This window comes from Pteropus vampyrus, unplaced genomic scaffold (genome assembly GCF_000151845.1).
Source record: "Pteropus vampyrus isolate Shadow unplaced genomic scaffold, Pvam_2.0 Scaffold139, whole genome shotgun sequence".
NCBI classification, from domain to species: Eukaryota; Metazoa; Chordata; class Mammalia; order Chiroptera; family Pteropodidae; genus Pteropus; species Pteropus vampyrus.
In genome coordinates, this window is record NW_011888920.1 from 1078534 (window position 1) to 1097643 (window position 19110).

The following is a 19110-nucleotide window of genomic DNA, read 5'->3' on the forward strand; positions in this document are numbered from 1 at the left end:
AAGAAGCCTTCAGGTGCTAAAATTTAATGAGTCTATGAAGTCATCACATAAACATACTGTAGACATAGCCGTTACTACTACTTATAGTAAGGTACAGCATTTATCATTTAAGGCAGTAGTCCCCAACTCCCGGGCTGTGGACAGGACCCAGTCCGTAGCCTATCAGGAAGCAGGCTGCACAGCAGGAGGTGAGTGTCGGGTGAGTGAGCAAAGTTTCATCTATATTTGCAGCCACTCCCCAGTGCTAACATCATTGTCTGAGCTCTACCTCAGACCATCAGGCATTAGATTCTCATAGGAGTCCCGGTCTCTGATGCCAAAAAGGTTGGGGACCGCTGGTTTAAGGTATACTCTCAAAAAATGTTGAAACTGAAAAAAAAAAATGTTGAAACTTAAAAAAAAACAAAACGTTAAACAACTTAAAGCAGATATCTAAATGCTTTATCACTTATTAATTGCTGTTTCCCAGCATGAGCATAAGAGCTTTACCTATAGGAACTATTTAATATTCACATTCACTTTATAATGTAGGTGTTTTTCTTTTGTTGTTGTTGTTTTGTTGTTGTTGTTTTATTTTGTTTTGCTTTTAATCTCTGAGGCTAGAGAGGTGTTGAGTAATTTCCCAAGAATATATAGCTAGGAAGCAGTAGGAGCAGGATTGCAGCTGAGGTCTTGTTACCCTTAATCATTATTCCATACAACGTCTCATCAGGTTAGATTTTATTCTCATGTTAATGAACTTCATTAACCTTTGTTGGTCTAAATTAGATGCTCTATTATAGAGCACATGTGTCTCTTTAAGACATTTTTTCTATACACACAATGGAAACTCTCTTGTACAACATCGTTAAAACAGTACTAAATTGATCAATTTAAAATGTCAGTTTTACACACTAGTTTAGCTTAAAATATATAAATGTGCATTTTTGTGACCAAGTTCTGATGAAGCATAAAGATCTTTTCTTTGAGTATGTCTCATACTAATAAAATTCTTTGTAAACTTTCTTATATAAGCCATGTCCATAACTTCTCCTAAATTTCCAACTTCTCTGACTTGAAAGTAAAGAAAAACTTAAAGACATATGTGAAGCCATTTATACATGCAGCCCTTCACACTCTTTAGATTTATTTCACCTTCATTCTTTGTAGAATAGTTCAGCTATCTCACTTATACCTGACTCAACATGTTTTTTAACAACTCACTATTAAAGTTTGGATAAGTGTTCAATTAAATATTTTAGAAACAAAACTCTCTTTTTTACATTCATGTTTTCTTGTGTTGCATAATACTTAAATTATGTAATTACATTAACATGTACAACAGGGAGACATATGTTTGGCAACAAAATACAACAGATTCTTGAAATACATACGTCTCAGTGGTAGAAGCAGAAATGTGTACCAGGGAAGTAACACAAGAGCACTACAGTCACTGAGGGCATCAGAATGTTTTAAATTAGGACTAATCTGTATGGTTAACCCAGCTCTCGTGGTAACAGATCTCCTGCTGCATTAATTTGTTCATCTGGTAGAGGATATTTTCACTTATCTTCAGAGCTAAATTCAAATGACAAGATGTGCACCTAAATACCAGGGAATGATCCAGATTTTGTGGGGTCTGATGCTTATGCAGTTCGGAATATTCTAAATACTCTAGAGTATTTGAGATACTATAAATCTAAAATTAGATAGTAGGGCCTTGGTAGGAGAGAACCTGAAGCTTAAGCTTCATTGCTTTAAGTCGATCCGCCACTGCTACCCACAGACATTTTCCTCTTGCTACAAGTTTGAGCTTCACCTGAGTTGCATTCTGCTGAAGTACATTCAACCACTCAGCAAACATTTTTCCCGAGCACCTCCTACATACCAGGTACTATTCCAGGAGCCAGGGATACAGTAAGGAATAAAAGAGACAAAGTTTCTATTCTAACAGAGCTTAGGTTCTTAGGAGAAGACATATACACAAATAAAAATGAATGATATAATTGCAGGTAGAGAGGTGAGAACGGCTACTGGGTATACTAAAGGAATAATTGTTTTTAAAACCACTTATTCACTGAAAAGGAAAAGTGCCTTATGAATATAGAACAATGGAGTCATGCTGTGTCTTGACACTTATGAAGCTGTTGAAGAAATTCTGAGCTCATAAAGCAGTTCTTTCCTTAGAACAAGCCTTTCTAATCTTGGGTGTTTGTTTTGAAAATTAGGTACACTGAGCTGAGGTCATCCCTGAGATGAGACATCAAAGTGAGCAACTCAGGTTGAGCCTTCCACTAAAAGAATAAACTTTACAGCAATGAAAGTTTTACAGGGCATCATTACATATGAGCCTCTCACAGGAACATAATGCAATGAGATGTTCCTAAAGTCAGTTAAGGAGAAAAAGGATACCCTTACAAGACATTTTACTTAAGAGAATGTTTTGGCTTGCACAAATGTATAAGCAAATTAAAAGACCATGCCAATAAACAATCAACTAAAAGCCTGGCAGAAATATGTCACTTAGTAAAAGCAGGAATGACTTATATTTCTGTAATAAATTTTATTAATCATCAGTTCAGGGCACAGGGTAAGTGGTAGATCTGGGATATTAAAATGCAAAACAACAGTTTTCGTAGCATTTAATTTTCCTAAAGATGCATGCTCCAAAAATTTGCTGTCCAAGGCCTCTATATTCAAGGAGATATGGATAATTTAATAAAAATCTGTACCAAATATAAATAGGTTAAATTCCCCACACACAGCAGAATTTTGTTTTTCACAAATCTTTTCCTGATCAGCCAGAAAGAGTAATTTTAAAAAACGGTCAAGTGATAAAAGAGAAAGTTATCATTACTGAAGTCAAATTAAGCTGTAAATTAGAAGAAAAACCAATGCTGGTTAAACACAGCTTTTTTCTATCCATGGCAGAGAAATGAAGTGCCAGCTGCTGTTTTCATAAGATGCTTCTCAAATATCAGAAATTTTGCACCTGGCATATAAACTGAGTAGCCTGGTTGAGTTGACTGCTAGTTTAATAGATGACTCTAATTTTTTTTTTTTTAAAAAAAGGGAATACATGAAAGTAACCAGATACATCAACTGTATCAATGTTGATATCATAAGAAAACAAAATATAAACCACATAAAACTTTTTCATGCTGGATTATTAATCCCCCTAAAAAAAGACTCTCAATTTCAACACATTGCAACAAAGAACTAAAGGAATAGTTTTAAAAATTATATAATTATTTTTTATGTTGGAAAATGACCAATGATAACTTGTATAGGTCTAAATAAATGATTTTAAGATATTGTGCAGTCCAAATCAGTAATGACTAACCACTCAATGTGGTTATTGAGTATTTGAAATGTCGCTAGTCTGTAACAGGATGTGTTGTAAGCACAAACTGCATAACCTATTTTAGAGACTCAATATGATAAAAAAAATTTTTAATCGCAATTTTAAAAATATTTACTAAACATTAAAATAATAATTTGGATACAGATTCAATAAAATATATTGTTAAAATTATTTTCATGCTATTCTTTTTATTTTTTTCTGTAGCTACTAAAAATTTTAAAATAACATTTGCTTGCATTATATCTCTATTGGATAATGATGAACTGGAGAGGCAAGATTTGGGTTCAATTCAACTAAGGGAACTGGACCTAGAAATTCAACTAGACTTTGACTCTGTCCTATTCCAAATTTCCAATAATCCTAATATTTGTAAATATTTCATCTAGATATATCTCTTCTATGTTCTATCGTCTAATATATAGTATCATCATTGCATTAACACATATCATATTACATCAGCATACTCTCCACACTAATAAGCACTCTATGAATGGTAGCTATTATAACATAATTATCACATGCTCAATCAGCAAAATATTATCACATCATTTTAAACATTTTGCTCCAGAATCTGATATGGAAACTGATACACAGTGGACTCAGAACAAAAATTTCCGGAATAAACAAATGAGTAAATGTATTAGCCAATAAGTGCATAAATGACATATTCGAGTTAAGGGAAACTTTTCAGAATCAGCAAAAATATAATGAAATAGTATCATTTCCCTTTTTATCATGTCAGGACTTAATCTTATCTGAAAAACCGGATAAGATTTGGAGTCAGAATTTTCTAAATATCCTGATGTGGATCTAGGGTAAAAGTAAAGCTTGTCTTACTAGAAAATTCTCAAAGACAGAGATCTAAATGCACCATTAAACTATCAATGTAGATTTACTGGCCAATTAAATTTTATAAATGGTTAGAAAATTGGGCTCAACAAACTAGGCCCTTCCATCTTTCATATCTAAGATCCTTTGTTAGTTTTCTGTAGGCGCTGTAACAAATTGCCACAAACTTACTGACTCAAAACAACATACATTATTCTCTTACAGTTCTGGAGGCCAGAAGTCTAAAATCAATTCCATGAACCAAAATCAAGTTGTAGGCTGTGTCATACTCCCTCTGGATGACCTAGCGGAGAATCCGTTCCTTGCATCTTCCAGTTTGTAGTGGCTGCTGGCATTCCTTGGCTTTTGGACACATCACTCAAATCTCTGCCTCTGTGGTCAAATCTCCCTTGGTCTCTCTCCTATAAAGACACTTGTGATTGTATCACGGCCCACCCAGATAATCCAAGATAATCTCCCCATCTTAAGATCTTTAGCTGAATCACACTTGCAAAATATTTACCATATAAGGTTATTTTTAGAGGTGCCAGAATTGGGATAGAAAATCTTTGAGAGCCATTACTCATCCTAAGTTAGACCCTGATAAAGAGATTTTCAATCTTCATTAAAACGTTCACTAAAAATAGTCATTTTTTATATATCACTTTGCAACTTTTATTAAAGCTGGATGAGCACAACCAAATTTTTTTATGTAGCAGTTATGTGTCTAATGCACACTCGTTTTGCATCTTGGTAGTGAGCTGCATGTTTTATGTTCCCACATTTTTACATGCTCACCTATCTGCCTCATGTCTCCTAAAAATCTCAGATACTGCAATATTCTGAGAGGATGATTTCTCACTTTTGATATCATAATAATGCTTTTGTCCTCCCAAAAAACTTTTGATAAACCCATTCATTTGGAAAGTAATAAGGAGTCCCCAGGGACTTTCGGGAAGTCCAGAGTGGCCAACTAGCTGGTCGTGTGCTCAAAGGAAATTTGTCAGCCAGTGGCCGTGCACATGCAATTGTTGCTCAGAAAATAATTTTCAACTAACCAGTTTTCTAAATTGAATTTTCACAAATTTTTTACATGAACACAAACTAGATGTGTAAATGATACAGAGCAATAAAGTAGTCATGTAAATTATTCAACATATTTTAATTATATCTAAAATTTGAGATCATAAAGATAAGAATAGTTGTATATTAGTGACAGATTGCCATTATTCTTAAATTTTTTCAATATATTTGTAAAATATGAAATTTTCCTAGTTTAATTACATTCCCAACCAAGAGGGGGAGTAAAAATATATAATTCATAAAGCTGTCTTTTTTCTATTGCCATCCAGTGATCAAATAATCATATTGCATATCACATATTAAAAAGTTAAGGCATATTGGGCTAGTAAGTAAGCCTACATATTTGCTTTTGTGTTTCAGGAATATTTGGCCTAATATCTGAACACACAAAAGAAGAAACCAAGAAAGTGACTCACGATTAAAAGTTACCTTCCTTCTCATTTTAATTATTATGATAATAGTAACAACTAATAAGAGATTAGTCTTTGTCTTCGAATGATATTGTGCTCAACAATAGCTTAACCAATATCATTTTTTTCTGAACTGTATATTAAGATAGATGATTTATAGTTATAATTTGGTCAACAGAATAGAGTTTAAAAAAAAAAATGAGGTAACCTAATGGCAGGACTCAGATAATGCCACTTGCCCTCTGTTTAGTCACATACACATTGCATCCCTTTGGCCAAGGTATAAGCTTTAGTGGAGTAGAGACTGCCTTAGGCTTAGCTGTTCCTGCTTCAGTGCTTCGTCCAGACCTTGGCACAGTCAGTACTCAGTAAATAGTTTTTGAAAGAATGCATAGTGTTTATGTTTATTGCAATTGGGTTTGGTGAAAATTACACTAAACTTTAGTAAACTAAAGAACTGAATCAAAACAATATAAAGCCACACTGGCTCTTCCAGAGGTATTTAAATAATCTCTTCATATATTGGACTTAAATTCCAAATAGCTCTCACTCCATTTTCCTTTTTAAAATTAACAACTATCTAAAAATCCTGTATTCTATGTTTAGCAACTTTGTCAGTGGACTTTTTGTTTTCATAGGAAATGTACATTTTTTTTTTGTTCCATTTTGTTCCATTCAATAGAAACTCTCTTGTTTAATCCTCAGTAAAATAATATATGTCAGTCTTAAACAGAAGAGAGATGCATTAATCTTTCCTTAGTCTTCTATACTTAATCATCCAGATTGAATCTTAAGAATTGTTTCCTAACCCTTAATTATTTTTACTTCTTTCTTTTGAACTTTTATTAAGTAGTAGAAATTTCACGTAAAAGTACTCAAATACTAATACCAACAATGAAAGGTATGAAAAAAAAGATTCATTCTAGTCAGAGTATGTGTGGGGCTTTTTGCAGGGTGGTGGTGGAGGTAAGCCAGTTGAAAATTCTCCATGTTTCATTGATATTAGTTCAAAATTTACCCCCAAAATGCCATGCTTATGTCTAAGACAGTAGTTTAAAGGTACTTGTGATCTTGGCACTCTCAACAAAGTCTTCTGGAAAAATAACCAACTCTTTACACCAAGCCGCCATTTATAATGCATACTCAAGAAATATCAGGTATTATCATAGATACAATGATAAACAACACTTACTTTAAAACATCATAATACATAGTTGAATGCTTTCTGTTCATGGTGCACGTATTTCATGCAAATAAGTGCTTCTTTCTTGCTTCCCTGCCTCTAGATTTCATCCATATGAATACTGCACAAGTTCCTAAAGCTCAAGTGTCCACAAATTAATGTTCTATTTCTATGAGCTTCCTTTAGGTGCTCTTCCTCTTCTATTCCCTATTCTATTCAACGATATAAAAAGCCATCCAGACAATTAACAGAAACCTAACAGTTACCTTAGATTAAGAGTTTAAACATCCTTTCTCCCATTCATTTACAATCTGATAGTGAGAGGGCTCATGTGGCTCAATGATCAGTTATAAAAAGAAGGCACCGATTGGTTGATTTACTGATTCTTCAGATCTTATCGAACTTCTCTTATGTGTCAGGCAATAAAGTGGATAATGAGGCTGCTTGCCTGTATTAAATACAGAGAGTATGCTCACATCTGCATATGTCAGATAGGTAAATAAATATCATTATAAACTTTATGATGGAAATACGGAAAAATAAAGTAGTCAGGAAAGGCTATGCAGAGTGGTGTAATTCCTGTGTCTAAAATGTGATATCTGGTCAGCACACGCTGACCAGCTCATTCAAAAACAATTATGATGTGTCTGGAAGAACAATAGTTTAGGAATTCTCTGTTGGATGAATATCCTAATGTTTCTTAAAATTAATTATTTTTCTACTCTGAGGCTTACTGAATTGAAGTATCCTTTAAATGCCAGGGGGATTACCCATTGTAGACCTCAAGTAGTGAAGTAAAAAGACAGGTGGAGAGCTCAGTAAAAGCAGCAGAGACAGTAAATGTACATTTAGAGGACATTAACACATAAGGAGTAACTGACCCTTTTGACAAAACCAAGGTCCTCTAGAGAGTATTAATGAGAACATGGGAAGATAAGAATAAGGTCAGAGCCTTAAAAAACATATCGGTATTTATAGGGCAGACAGGAAGATTAAGACCCAGCCAAGGAGAGGAAAAATAACTAAAAGAGTACTCAATGATATAAGGACAAAAATGTATGTGTGCGTTCAATGTCATATTTCTATACTTATAAATATCCTTCTATTATTTTAAATAGAAGTTTCTATATGTATATATTTATACATATCTACTCCAAAAATGTTGCAATCATAGAACTTGATAGGTTGTACTATGACAGTATTTATCTTCGCTCTTTCTTTTTATAATCACAAGATCTCCCTTATGTTTTAAGATCTTTCCTGCTTCTTTCACCATTCATAATGGTTACAGGGAGAGGACAAAACATAAAATATACTTTTTAAGGCCTTCTCTAATCTTGCTTCTCTGAAGAACATAAAATAATTTCTTAGTTCTGGCTTTATTTCTGTCACCATTTCAAACATGTCATGTAGGGGTAGTTAAGGCCAAGGAAGGACAGCATTAAGCCAAAGGAAGAGAACATTTCAAGGAAAGAGCTGCCGATTACAGAAAAGGCTACAATCACAGTGACCTCACCCAGAGCAGTTCAGTGAAGCAGTGAGGATGACTTTAAAATGCAAAGGATAAAGAAGGGAGGAAGTGGAGACAATGAGCCGTAGTGAGGCTGAATAAGTTTACATGGTGATAAAATGAAGAGAAACAGTAAAACACCTTGTATATGTTATGAAAAGATCCAAAGAAACTTGAACATACATATTGGGTGAAAGGAAGAGTCAATACAAAGAGAAAGTTTAAAGATATGAGGGTATGTAGTAAACTCTGGTTTCAGGTCACAGGGTTAGGAAATCAGAAAGAGGTGGAATTATGCACAAGAGAGAGATCAAGAGCACAACAGTCACATATACGACTGACTTACAAGAGCACCGCTGACTCTCTGATCCTGACATAGTTATTAATACTAATACTGGGTTTACATTGTCGATGTTATTGTAGTTTAGCAACTATATCATTTGTTGAAGAATAAGCTGTGTTCAACTAAACCAGTTAGCAGATTAAGATAGATACACACATAGACCATCTATCTATCATCTATCTATCATCTATCTATTTATCTCTCTATCATCTATCATCTATCATATAATCTATTATTGCATATGTTGATGATTTTAATTCAAGTTATTCCATTTTACAATTATGTAATTGCTTTTATTGTCTAACCAAAGAGCCAGATTTTGCATTTATGTCTGTTGAATTTCATTTTGATGTGATAGGCCCAGCATTTCAACTTAACGGCACGTGAATTCTCTAATTCAGCAATCATCAAACTACAGTCTACAGGCCCACTTTTTATTGGAACACAGCCACACCCATTCATTTATGTAATTTCTATGGCTGCTTTCCTGCTACAATGGCAGAGTTTAGTATTTGCAACAGAGAACTTATGGCCTGAAAAGCCTAAAATATTTTCTATTTGGCCCTTTACAGAAAAAGTCAGCTAATTTCAGCATCTCATCCAATCTACTAATTATTTTTTCCAGCTAAAATATGCAAATTTCATAGATGTGTTTTCCATGTCTTCGTTCAAATTATTAAGAATTCTAAAACCAAAAGTCTCTAATCTAAAATACTGATAGAAATCCCTGCTCATCTCCCTCTTGACTAATAGAAATTTATTATCACTAAAAGAATGATCATGACAATTTATTATCATCCAGGCTACAACTGTTCTTTTTCACGAGGTTGTCAAAATGAGCATTGTAAATTTTCTGATTGAAATCCACATACACTTAAGCTAATACCACTTCTAGTTTATGATCTTGGTAAACCTATCAAACATATTATCTAAGCTTTCCTTTATGACTCAAGGGCATCATTTAAAAAATCAACAACTTTACTGGGTTGCAATATAATTATTCTCTGGTGACATAGGGAGATAGGTTGTGTCTTAGTCCATTCAGGCTACTATAACAAAATATCATAGATTGAGTAGCTTATAAACAATAGACATGTATTTCTTACAGTTCTAGAGTCCAAGATCAAGGTGCCAATAGATTCAGTGTCTTTTTGCTGTATCCTTACATGGCAGGAGGAGCAAGGGATCTCTCTGGTGTCCCATTCATGTGGACTCTGCCCTCATGAACTAATAAATTCTCAAAGGTTCCACTTCCTAATGTCATCACATTGGGGGTTATGAATTTTAACATATAATTTGGGGGAACACAAACATTCAGTTCACTATAGACTGGAACTATTTTCACCGTATTCAATAAGAAGCTTAAGCTAGCTGTACTTGCTAAGGTCTTACAAATGTTTTTCAAAGCCTGAAAATATAAGAGGAGGCAGGAAAGCTACAAGCTGTCACTTCTCAATGCTAATACTGTGATAATTTGAGCCAGTCCTGTTCTTTAACCTAACAGCATGCTCCTATTCTGCTGTGGGTATGGAAACCACATAAACAAATGGGATGGAATTACATGTAGAGTAAAGGCAAATGTTCTTTTAATGTCTACCACATGAACCTTATAAACTCATTTACACACTTTGTGACACTGATTTTGGCTTTTAAGTGAATTTGTTGCATATTTATTAGTTCGTTTGGTTGCTTTTTACATAGCTGAGGTTGCTGAATAGCTATAAAAGTAGGCTGTTGCTATATTGCTTATTAAATGTTTTAGTGAAATGGAAAACTTGTCAGCAACTTCTCACAATTAGGTCTGAAATGACGTGTTTAAAGCTGACAGCATATTTATCCCATGCTCACAGTTCACACCCAGTAATTGTCACTGGGCTCCTTCAGTACAAAGAAGGCATGCTGTATTTCAGATTTCAAAAATTAAGACTCCTAATACACAAGATTTTGAATCATGCTTAGCTCACTTTTATAGGCAAATTACTGCACCCAATACTATGTCTTCATAAACATTCTACAAAAAAAAGTACTTAAGTAAAAAATCTAAAATCAGAAAGGATCGCTGCTTGTAATGAAACATAGCTTATGTGCCTGTGCTATGGTGCTTTCACAGACCTGTCTCCCGATTATACAAAACCCACTAATCTGCACATGGCACAAATCACAAGAAAACACAGTATTAACCTATTAATATTAAAGCTAATATAATTGATGTCCACATATCAAGGTGAAGAGCAGAGAAAAGATATATTCTTATATGCATCATCAATGCTTGTAAGAAACAAGGTTTGCTTCATTCCTGTTCTGAAAAAATAATCCTCGGAAGAAAATGTCTTTTCCTGTCTGTGCACTTGTATATAGTAGTGTCTCATGGGCTTATTCCTTTATTTCTGACTTATTATTTGGTCCTGAAATACTGTAGTGGGAGGTAGAATATTTTTGTTATAGCATTGGTCTTGGATTATTTTCTTTTTGCTATTAAATATTATCCCCCTGTAGCTTTTTGTTGATACTATCTTTCTCATAAGAGTTAATGGGAAAATGCTCCCCTTTATATTGCAATAATTCTGAAATGTAGAAGTTTGAAATAACTTAAAACATTGCCAAACACTAGACAGGCTACTTTCATGATTTACAGTACCCTAAAAAAAACCTCAGATAAAGTAAACAATTTCCAAATCTTGTGTGCTGAGATGTAGAGGGGAATCCAGGGTGAGGGGACTTCAGTGATGCCCCAAGGCACTGGGCACCTAAATTTAAAGATTTTGGACTAGGAAAGTCAGGCATGTCTTCCACTATCACATTAAAAATGACATAATTCTGTGTCTGTGTCCCATAGGCAGTGGCAGTGTAGAAAGATTGGTCTCTATCACAGCTCTGGCCTGGTTGACTTCACAATAACACTAGCACTCAGTAGTCAAACATAGAACAGGCCATATCTTTCTCTAAATTAAGTCTTTCATTGGCTTCCCGTTGCCCTCAATATGATTACCAAACTCCCTAACATTACTTCCCAGGCCTTTCACTAGTGGACACTTGCTTAACTATGGATTCTTATCTCCAAACCTTGGCAAGTGCTGTTCTCTGCACTAGGAAACTCCCCACTCCTTCCTCACTGCCACCAGCGTCTTAACTCCTACTTTAGTCCCAGTTTAGACATCACTTCCTCCAGGAAACCCTCCCCAATCCCTAAAATCTATATTAAGTACTACCTGTAAATTCCCATCTCCCTGTGCATTTCCTTCATGAAAGCACATATCACACTACACAGTGCTTTCACAGTTTTTAAATGGCAAGATGCATTTTTTTCAAATAAGAATCTCATGATGAATTCAAATATGCAAAACATAAATGTGGAGATACATGGAATTATTCTGTTGAAGAAGGAGTGGAGAATCTGGAGCTGCACACGTTCAGCCTTCCCAGGACACCTGTGCTGACCTATATGGCACTTTTGGAGAATTTCGGGACTCTCCAGAATGCATCTGAAAGACAACTACAATATACTGAAACTAAGTACTTATTTTTCCATATTGCCCACTAGACTATAGGCTCTAAAAAGGCAGGAACCATGTAGGTTTCCCTCATAATGTGCTTGATAACTGAGCATCTAGCACAAAAACTGGCAGATATTAGAGATGCAATAAATAATTGAACAAGTGAATAATACGTACAGCAGGGGTCAGCAGCAGAGAGCTCAGGATAAATAACTATTTGTCCTTTCATCTTTAGAGGACAGTCTGGATCAAGTAAAGAAAGATCTGAAAAGAAATAACTTTAAAAGAGATTAGGTAGTGCAAACGGTAGCTCAGTAGCTCGTCTCCACCCTAAAGCCACCTTGATCCTTTGTGAAGACCAATGCATTACCAAAGTATCATAGCATAGAAGAGTTAGAAACATCCTATATCTGGTTTGCTTAAAAGATGTTCTTATTTTAATACAAGGAAGAATTTTATTAAGGTGTTTAGAAAGTGCCTTCTTATTCTGATCAGATCATTACAGCAAAGAAAGTTCAAGAGTAAGCTCCAGGAGGAAGATGATTTACATTATGACTCAACTCTCAAGGATGATGACGCAAATATGCATATTCTTCCAGATTCTTAGAATGATGAGATTCTCTGAGACCACATATGCCTAAGAATCTCGTGAGACAGCATGCTTATAGCTAGGCATTAGTGATCAGTAACTCTTGGGGACATTGCTCCATTGCTGTATCTATAGTTCTGAAACAGTTTTGCTTTCATTCGCTGAAAGGGAAAATCCTGTAGATGAAAATTAGTCATTCAATTAACACAGCACTCACGACCTAGTCCATTACACAGTATATGGACACCCGGCAAAACCAGCCTCTTTAAAAGAACCTCTAATAAGTAATATAACCTACTGTAGCAAGTCAAAGTTATGTTTCATATAAAATATGCAATCATCACTATGCTCTATAAAATTACGAGGTTTTAATGCCCTTAGATTTGAAAAGAAATATAAACAGAGAAGAGCACATGATTTGGACGCTAATCTGCTTCTTAGCTTTAAGACCCTTTAATTCGTTAATATTGTTCTCTGTTTTGTCACCTACCCTTAAAACTCTGATCTTTGCACAAAGACAATGTGCTGTGTATTATCAGCGAGGACAATAGAAACAAATGTTATTTAAGAAACAAGCTTGACTACTTAAAAATCTAAGATCACAATTACTAAAATTGCAAGCCTATCACTAGATAATGATAATATAATATACGATTCAAGTACTGGCATATTAAACAACCAAACAGAACTAAATATATATATGTTCGGAACTAAATTCAGAATCATTGACTACAAACACCTGCGCTTTCTGAAAACAACAATAGATAAAGAAAATGCAGAGTGATTCTGTGTTCTTGAACCCCCTTAGCAGAACGTTCTACCTAGTTTGATTTAAAAATAAGTAAGTAATATTGTCAGTTAATTGCTACCTTTACACTTCTTGATCCACACTCAGTTGTGGCCAGTTATTATTACAAAAGCACCAAGTGCATAGGCACCAAAATAAGAATATGTGGATGCTACTGCCAAATGAAGGTTTTCTCTGTGCTAAGAGGTGGATCAGGAAGAGATATCAAAAGTAAATTGGTTTGAGAAAGAATAATAAATATATATATGAAAGTATAAATATTTATTAAGTACTGCAAACTAATTTTAATCCTTCTTAACTATAGAACCTAGATTCCTTTTAGATACAGAGACCAAAATCAATCACCCTCCTCCATTGGGTCACCTTTAGCCATCCTGTAGGTACCTGGAAGAGCTCTACAGATATCCCTTTTAGAATAAGAATACACTTAACTCTTGAACAACATGCCTTTGAATTATGTGGGTTGACTTATATGCAATTTTTTTTCAATAATGCTATAAATGTGTTTTCTTCTTTATTATGATTGTTTAAATAACATTTTCTTTTTTCTAGCTTACTTTATTGTAAGAATAGAGTATATAATACATATAACATACAAAATATTGTTTATGTTATTGGTAAGGCTTCCAAACAATGGTAGGCAATTAATAAATAAGTTTTGGGGGAGTCAAAAGTTAATATGCAGATTTTTAACTGACAGGGGGTTGATGACTCTAACGCCCACATTGTTCAAGGGCGAACTGTATAATGTAATGAAGAGTTCTGGAAGGTCAGAAGATAACAGCAAACCAGCCTGCTACACTACGTAGAAGAAGATTATTACTTATCAACCCTTTATTTCTGTATCATTTCATAGCTGCTCCACTTATCTGAAGCTATTAAGTAAAGGTAGATCGAAAATAAGTTGGCTTGTTAGTCTGTTTGTTTGTTTTTGTATCAAATTGGGCAGGATGCAACAAGCCTCATGCCCAGAACAGGATGCCTGCCTTCTTTATTTCTTTCTTAACCCCAACATTAGGTAACAGGTAACAGGGCCAGCACAGAGAAATCAATGGAATGCAAGTGTAAAGATAGTTCCATAATCAGGTAATGGTTTCTAAAATCCTTATTCAAAGGTCAAGTCTAATTTTTTGTTGTGATTTCTTCCCATTTGTAATCTGAGGGTCTGATTTTCTAAAGACCCTAAATTAATGTTTGGAAACTTTTTATCTTCTATCTTTCCCCTTTTTATAGTCCATGTTCATGCCCTTCCCGAGTTTACATCCAATCTTAATCTGATAGTTGAAAGAACAAGAATATTGTCTTCTTTAACGAGCCATTAGAGAACTTTGGGAGAACAAGTTGAAAATGTCTGGAATCAGAACAAGAGTTTAATTTAATAAATTACTCCTTTCTCTTGTCAGCTCAACTGTTGCCATTAAGATTTTCCAGACAATGTCTAGACCTTTTCAAAGACCCTTTATTTTTAGTCCCACACCAAAACTCTGTGGCAATGTTTCTAAATCTTTTTTTCATTATTGTTAATCCCCACTTAAGGGGCCTTTTTAGACTTTTTTTCCCTAATTGCGTCCCCTCCCTATGAAATATTAACACTACAGATATACTGTTTATCTGTTTGTATGTACTGGCCCTTTGGAGGACACAAAATCATGGTAACATTTAAGATTTTGAGACCCAGTCTCACCCCTTTGGGGCAATATTGCCTCTCTTTGAGAATGCATGCTCTATAACACTTAAGAATAAGCTGCTTTTTGAAAATTCCCCAAACAACACATTATGAGTGTTAAATTTTTTAACTCTGTATTTTATTTTAATCTCACGACCTTTTCTCCTTTCCTAGTGTTGTTTATAGAATGAGATTGACATTGATAAAAGTATTGAAGAGTCTGAACTAATCAAAATGTGTGTGTGTGTGTGTGTGTGTGTGTGTGTGTGTGTAATGTTAAGAGAAATTGTAAAACTGCTTTAGCTAAAATATGGAGAAATAAATCCAGGTAGTTTTCAAAATTTTGATAAGATAAATCATTTCTCATATAGACTACATAGATGTACAGAGTTTAACAGCGAAAAGTAAAATAAGATTATTCTATTCCAAAAAAAAAGTATTAGGAGTTGCATAACTTGGTTTTGGTCGGAATCTTGGTTAATGGGCAATGATTCCATATTTTTCATATTCTGTCCTTGACTTCTTGTAACTGATACTGGGAGGCTAAGGATTACAAAATTATGGCTATGAGGTCATGCAAATTATAAATGGCATTTACTCCATGTAGCTAAAAGAACATATAAAGTGCAAACATTAACAAATCTAAAAATTCAACCAGAACACTGTTCCTGATGGAAACATTAATGAGTAAAACAAAACTATGAAAGTTTGGTCTTAAGCCTAAACTTTTTTTTTTTTTAAGTTTAATAAGAAAATTTTATGCTTTAACTAAGCTGGAATTATTAAAAAGGCACTGCTAGCATATTTTACATAAAACACTGCGAAAAAGTAGTACTTGACATATAGGGGCATCTTCTGGCCAGGAGTTTGACTCTACAGTTTCTCTGTATCCTCCACACACCTACACCTCTTCAGAGGACGTGAGCACACTGAAATCCACAGTCTACTTGTCATCAGAAAATATAATAAAGCTTTTTTTGTTGTTTGTTTCAAAGTTTAAAAGCCTTTCAGTGAAGTTTAAATTAAGGACATTTCAAGAGAAAAACTAACAACAGAGTAAGATGGCTAATATGAATTTACCAGAAAACAGTCAAGTGTTGCCAGCTCAAACAGTGAAAATATTAAGAATGGCATGGTGATTTCCTTAGGAGATGTGTTAGAACTTTAAGCAAGCAAAGAGGAGAAAGATATTAATGGAGGGAATAAAAAGCCTATGAGTCAGTTCAGGTAGATAGCAGAAACAGCTGCAAAGTATTGGCAACATCAGCTGTAGTTGAGAATTGAGGAATAAATCAACTTCAGATTTTGATGGAGGCCCAGAAAGTAAATAAATTCAATTAAAGTCTCTGGGACCCAATGACCCAGGTGTCCTCTAGAGTAAAGGAAAACAAACAAGCCTGCTTGGGATCTGGCTTAGGATAGCTGTTTAAAGAGCTTTGCTTTTTGCAAACAGTTGCAAAAAGACTGCAAAAAAAGACTTCTGTGTAAGGAAACTAATAACAGAAGCTCCATCTCCCTGTGATAGAGATAAAACTCCCAAACCCCTACTCTCAGACCCTGAGTTTCTGGCTACTTTGAACCCCAATGGGGAAAGTCACTCTGGGGAGGAACAGGCAACAGGCTGCACACGGCCATCTCCTCAAAATAAATATTATATAAAAAAGTTGTCACTCTGTTCCAGACATGACTGTGACACTAAAACGCATTGTTCCCTCTCCCTCCACTACAAAAATAAAAATAAATCACCCAGGAAAAATCACTCCTGAGTCCCGCCACCTATCACAAATACCCCATCCATCCGAGTTTTGAGTCCAAAAAGGTTAAGAGCTTGACCGATGGGCGGCGCAACCTGCGACTTTCTGCAACTCCGTGGTCCTACCTAGTATGACTACTGAATACCAAAATGACTTCTCTAGAGTATAGACAGGAGCCACCTGACCCATTCGATCGCCTCCGGCACGGGTCCCACACCCCTCAATCCCATTCCGGAAAAAGGGGCTCTCGCAGGACTGGGAACAGGCTTGAAACCCCTCCCCCTTCCCCGACCCCCGCCACCACAATGCATTCACCAGGGTTCATATGAAAGATGGTGGGGCCGGGGGGTGGGGGGCGGGGGGGGAGAGGAGGTGGAGGGCAATGACAAGAAAAAAAGTGCTTTTATAAATAAATAGATAGATGATAGATAGATAGATGATAGATGATAGATAGATAGATAGATAGATAGATAGATAGATAGATAGATAGATAGATAGACAGACAGACAGATAAAATCGGAGTCTCTTACCATCTCGCCTAAGGTTGGAGTTGCGCAAAGCTTTGATGGATGCGCTCTGCGGAGCTGCAGAAGTGTCGCGATAGCTGCAAAAGTTTGCGCAGACTAGAGTGTAGACGAGGATGAGCCGGTGCATTGGGATCAGCAACTTAGGGACAGCGTCGCTCCAAGAAAAATCCGGGAGAGGCTTCCGGGATCGACGCCGTGCCTCGCTCCTGCCGCCTGCGCTTGCCCAGCGATTACCCCGGCCGCTGTGCTAATCGCCGAGCTCTCCCCAAACTTCCTGCATGCTGAACTTTCTGAGCGCGTGTGGGTGCCGCACTTCCTTGTGGTGCTAGAGTTGATAAATGGTGACGGGACAAACAACAGGTTGACGTTTGTTCGCCCCCTCCGGTGGCCAGCAGCTGCAGCACAGGCTGCAGGGGGCGGGCGGCACGGCGTCCCCCGGCTGGCGAGCGGAGCAGCTGGGTCCTCCGCCACAGCTGCTGCAGCCCCAGAGCTGCGCGCACTTGGGCTCTCAGCAGCCGCAGGAGCATTCCAGCTCTTCAGGTCAGGCCGAAACGCGCTCCACAACTGAGCATGCCCAGTTTGACAGTGGGCCAGAACTCTTCACACCACCTTGGACTTAACTGTAGAACTCAGACCAGAAAGCGGGCAGAGAGCAAGGTGGCTGGGAGAAAGTGGGAGGAGGTAGAATCTCACTACTTTTCCAGAGATGACTGGCTCATCCACCCACAAGACATAGCCCATGCTTTGGCGAGAGTGGGATTTGGATAAGGGGCTGGAGTTGGAATTGTTTAGTTCACAATAACCAAGGTCAGATTCTACTTAGTGAAGATTTCTCGCAACTGCAGAGGAGCTCGATTCTGAGCTTTCCTTTGAGCTCCAGTCGGTATGACCTTAGCTGAGTCAAGGTTCATTCATCAGGGAGAAAAGCATCCAGTCTTTTCTAGCTCACAGGGCTCTAGTTGTTAGGGGTCCATGTGGTGAAATGTACAATAAATCATCAAGGCTGTTTTTATATGCCCCACCCTCACCCCCTGCACAGTAGAAGGGGCTAGAGATCAGGGTGGAGTTGAGGAGGATACAGATCGGCAAGGTGAAGTTGTTCTTTGTCCACAGGAAGAGGCCCTGAACATCCAGGTGTTTGGGCCTCCCTGCTCTGAGTATCTGGAAGCTCTCAGGTCCAGGGGATCTGCCTCTGGATTCCAGGAACTTCTACATCATGCATCTATCTTCCTGTTTAGGGGGACTGTATTTGGAACAGGAGTGGATTTAGACTCTGCTGCTCATTAGCTTTGTCACCTTGAGTAATTCATTTGACCTCTTGAGCCTCTATTTCTTAACTTATAAAAGTAGCAATTCTTAGTTTGTATGGTTGTGGTGGGAATTATATGAGATAATTTTAGTATAGTGTTTTGTTCGTGGCTGAATCCAAGTCCAAATTTACATAATTTCCTAATTGCTCACCTATCGCATATAAAAGAAACATTTTTTTTTCCTTCTCCTTATGGCCTCCCAGCTTCTGAAAGTCTGGGGAATGAGAAATAAGTGATATCCATATAGAGAGAGCTGGAAGTG

The 19110-nt window shown here is 36.4% G+C and overlaps 1 protein-coding gene across 2 annotated transcripts in view; it reads right to left on the minus strand.

The window, feature by feature from the left end:
* The window catches only part of PDGFD (platelet derived growth factor D), a 230860-nt gene extending 212821 nt beyond the window's left edge, over positions 1-18039 (minus strand). The window contains exon 1 of one of the 2 annotated variants that reach the window (XM_023535384.1): positions 17542-18039. In XM_023535384.1, the coding sequence (XP_023391152.1) occupies positions 17542-17665 (124 nt within the window). In that variant the 5' untranslated portion in view covers positions 17666-18039. The remainder of the gene's footprint in view (positions 1-17541) is intronic. The other variant, XM_011368111.2, reaches the window with a different exon arrangement.
* Between the last annotated feature and the right edge of the window lie 1071 nt (positions 18040-19110).